Source organism: Galeopterus variegatus, unplaced genomic scaffold (genome assembly GCF_000696425.1).
Source record: "Galeopterus variegatus unplaced genomic scaffold, G_variegatus-3.0.2 Scaffold922, whole genome shotgun sequence".
NCBI classification, from domain to species: domain Eukaryota; kingdom Metazoa; phylum Chordata; class Mammalia; order Dermoptera; family Cynocephalidae; genus Galeopterus; species Galeopterus variegatus.
In genome coordinates this window covers 54,081-58,272 of record NW_007727033.1, presented here as the reverse complement: position 1 = coordinate 58,272, position 4,192 = coordinate 54,081, and the positions used below count along the sequence as shown (strand labels likewise).

General features: G+C 48.5%; 1 protein-coding gene across 1 annotated transcript in view; it reads right to left on the bottom strand.

Annotated features, from left to right (window-relative positions):
- Positions 1 to 853: 853 nt before the first annotated feature.
- Positions 854 to 4,192, bottom strand: part of LOC103591051 (trem-like transcript 4 protein) — a 5,806-nt gene continuing 2,467 nt past the window's right edge. The window contains exons 3-6 of the mRNA XM_008573441.1: positions 3,989 to 4,115; positions 3,361 to 3,479; positions 2,021 to 2,076; positions 854 to 1,156 (exon numbers count right to left, since the gene is read on the bottom strand). Of these exons, the coding sequence (XP_008571663.1) occupies positions 854 to 1,156; positions 2,021 to 2,076; positions 3,361 to 3,479; positions 3,989 to 4,115 (605 nt within the window). The remainder of the gene's footprint in view (positions 1,157 to 2,020; positions 2,077 to 3,360; positions 3,480 to 3,988; positions 4,116 to 4,192) is intronic.

Below are 4,192 nucleotides of genomic sequence, written 5' to 3'. Positions count from 1 at the left end.
CACTGAGGGTTGCGATCCATTGCCGGACATGGAAAAAGACAAAAAAAAAAAAAAAAAAGAAGTTCCCAGCCAGGCTAGAACCCTGACAGGACAGCTAAGGGTGGGGTTCTCCAGGAGAGATGCACTGCTAACAGTGTGAGAGGTGGGACCTTCAGAGGTGATAAGGTCATGAGGGCTCCACTTTCCTGAGAAGATTAATTCCATTATCATTGGAGTGGGATCCTGGGATCTGAGCTCGGTCTCCTTTCTGTCTCGTGCTCTTGTTTGCCCTTCTGCTTTCCACCAGGGGATGACACAGCACAAAGGCCCTCGCCAGATGCTTGCGCCATGCTCTTGGACTTCACAGCCTCCAGAACTGTGAGCCAAATAAATTCTCTTCATTACAAATTATCCAGTCTCAGGTATTCTGTTATAGCAGCAGAGAACAGACTAAGGCACCAGTCGAGGACCTTGCACAGTCTATCAGGATTTCATCGCCCCTGGTCAGGAAGGAAGTGCTAGTTATAGAGCAAGGCAAGAATTGGGTTACTGAGAGGCACTGGGTACCAAGCCCCTGTCTAGTTGGACTCTGTCCTGATGGCACTCTTTCCAGACCCTGGGAAGGGAGATGAAAGGTGTCCAAAAATTTTCTCTGTCATCCCCACAGCCTGCCCATTAAAGCCCTGAAACTCACAGCTTCTGCCCTCTGGTTTGATGAGGACTCTCCTTTGCTCCTGTTTCGTTACCTCCCTTGCAGGAGGGCGTGGCCTCTGCTATGTAGCTGTCTGTACCACAGGGAAGTCTCCCATCCCTAGTGGAGCAGCTCTGTACCTGTGAGCATTAGTAAGTGCTCACTGCCCACTGAATTCTGCCCTCAGTTCCTTGGCTCCCCCTCTGGAGCTGCTGATTTTGAGGGCCGGGGACCATTTCCAGTAATGCTGGCATATTCCACAGACAGAAGTGGGTCAGGCGTTGGCTTCAAGTTGGGGTTGGTGTTGGCATAGATGGAGTCCTCATGGCTGAATTGGTTTAGGTGTATGAGTGAGGCATAACAGATAGCCTCAGTGTCCTCATCAGAGACCATCGGCTGACTGAAGCCCTGGGAATCAAAGAAGACAAGATGTCCATTGTATAGGTCACGGCTACAGTGGTCAGTGGCCCTTTTAGGTGCTGAAAGCTGGGTGGAGGGCAGGGACAGGGAAAAGATGTGGGACAAGATATTGATTCTGCAGAACCTCTGGGAATGAATAGCTGGAAAAAGTTGCTGCTAAAGGCAATGAGGTCGCCATCACCAAACATGTTTAAGAATGGGCTAGAGAAGGCTGCACAGTGTGGTCCATGGACCAGCAGCACAAACGTCACCTGGAAGCTTGCTAAAACTGCATAGTCAGGCTTCACCCTGGACCTATTAAAGCCTCAAGGGGTGGAGCCCAGAAACTCTCAAAGTGAGTTTTATGCACACTCAGGTTTGAGTAGCACTGAGCTAGAAGAGCACTTGGTAGGGGTGTTATTTGTAGAGTTGACTCCAGCATTACACAGAGGGTTGGCCCAGATGACTTTAGATCTTCCCAGTCCTGTGATTCTGTGATTCCAAGAGTCTTGGATCTTTAGACCCACCCAAGACAAACTGCCCAGTCCCCAGCCCCTGCTGAGAGAGTGTCTTAGGGAGCCTTTTCATTTGCCATGTGACACCCTTCTTCACAGCTGATTGGGCCAGTGGCAGCCAACCCATGGGCTGGCTCATGACCTTTAAAAAAAAAAAAAAAAAAAAAAAACCAGCTGTCTCCATGGGGCTAATGGTGAAAAGCTGGATTAGCCAACTTCTCTCACTCTAAGGGATTTGATTGGGAAATGCGGGGAGAGGAAGCGTGTAGATAGGCCACGAGGCAGCGGGGGCAGTCACCAGTGTGAGTCCAGATTTCGAGTAAATAGAAACTATGAGTAAGAGCAGCCAGGAAGTTAAAAAAAAAAACAGTAATAACAAAGGCACCCAGGAAAGCTGTGATTCTGTGAGTGCAGGGGAAGAGTCCTTCCTACTCACTGTGGGCTCCTTCTGTGCTGCAATGTCGTCATAGACGTGGTGGGATCCATCCTCACCTCCAAAGAAAACAGTCAAAGTTAGGGCAGCTTCTCCCTACCAGATCCTTCCCAGCTTCTATGGAAATCAGGGGGAGGGGCGGGGGGGTCCTGGCTGGGCAGAAGGGACCCTGATGGGGAGATGCCTCAGCTTGGTCAGGGCACACATTTCTGCCTAGGGAGGTCGCAAGAGCCCAGCACAGAGCACTGCTCAAGGATGCTAAGGAGAAAAACAACTGTCTGCCGATCGTTAACTTGCATAGTAAAGTTAATTAAGAATTCCAGGTCACTGAAAATTCCAAATTTAAACTTCAAATTCAGGTATAATCTATTTGCTGATGAAGTTATGTTTAGCAATGTCTTTCAAACTTTTCGAACTAGGAACCCCAATTCAAATCACAATTTACCTACATAAACAAATACACACAGTCTCTCACACCTACACAAACTCACGCACACGCGCTCCTGAAAAAAATGAAAAAATGTGCAAAGCATTTTGATACTTTGCTGTTCTATTTCATTTTATAAAGCATGCTATTGTGGCCCACTAAATTGATTTTACACAGTTTAAATAATATGTATATGAAATTTTATAAGCTACTCCTCCCTTAGGATTTTTATAGCTTGAAAAATTAAAACAAATGAGGGCCAGTGTGGCTCTGACCCACTCACATATTTCGGTCATGTTGTCAACAGAAACATCTTGAGGATATATGGTTAATAAGCACATCGTACATATGGACCCAACAAAACAACCCATGAAAAACAGCAAGAAAAGAGTCAGGATTCATCAAAAGGGACCAATCTGATAAACCTTGCACAAAATGCTGTAGATTTCACGTGTGATTAATGCTAAAAACTTTGAAGATTAAAAAGTCCTTGAAGTGCTTTTAAGACAAAAGTGGTAAATGAAAGCAACAACTTAAAAGCAATACCATTAACCAGAAAGTTCTTTAGATAAATTTAAGAAAAATCCTTAACGAAAAAATTAAAAAGGCAAAATTTATGATCCAAAATAGATATGAGCACACCTAGATTTAGGCAAATTGTTGCTGAGTTGCACTGGGTTCAGGTGAGGTGACCTCGAGCCCCTGCAGAGAACTGGGCCACCCTGGGGACCACCTGCCGCTCTGGCAACGGGGAGGGAGACATGAGGGCTCCTGGAGATGCTGGCCATTTCACCTCTCGGGCTCAGTTTCCCTGAGGGTAAAATGAGCGTAGTAAGCCTTGTCCCGTGGCTCTCGGGCTGCCTTAGATATGGCTAAACACTCGGTCGTCCTCCCAGGCCAGCGACAGGGGGCTCACCTTTCCCGGCTCTTCCTCGGGCTTTCCTGAGGTACAGGGCCATGAGGAGGGCAAGCGCCAGCAGCAGCAGGGCGGCCACCACCACGCCAGGGATGATGAACTTCCAGTGGCTGGGGGGGCTTTGGAAGAAGGACCAGACAGGTGACGAAAGTCAGAGTTCCGCCCAGTGTCCTGCCTGGAAAGCCACCCCTCTCCTGACGCACCAGGCTGTCCCACCCCAGGTCTCCCCTGAGGTGCCCTTCTCTCGGCTGACCAACAGGGAGCCTGGCACTGGGCTAGGCCCTTCAAATCCACAATCTCATTTAACCTTCACAACAACCCTGTAAGATAGTGATTCCACACTGGGAGCAGTTGTGTCCCCCAAGGCACACCTGTCAATGTCTGGAGACATCTTTAGTTGTCACATATGAGTGTTCAGGGGGAAATCTGTGCTACTGACATCTAATTAGTAAGGGCCAGGGATGCTGCTAAACATCGTACAGTGCACAGGACAGCCCCCTACAACAGAGAATTATCTGGCTCCAAATGTCAACACACTTCTATTACAAAAACCCTGATGTTATCGGCCCCATTTTGCAGATGAAGAAACTGAGGCTCAGGTGAAGAGAACTGAGCTGACCTATCTGACCTCATCCCTTCCCCTGAGAGCTGGGCATCTGTGGCAGTGTAGTTGTTGGGGGCATTTGGCACAGTCAACAGAGAGTGAGAGGAAATGGAGGGCTGAGAGGACGGGGTAGGGATGTCATTGACAGTACCTGTCAATGACAGGGCTGGTGGCAGAGGCCAGGGCTGGTGTTCTGGTGCTCCTCGGGGCAGGTCGAGTTGAAGCTGT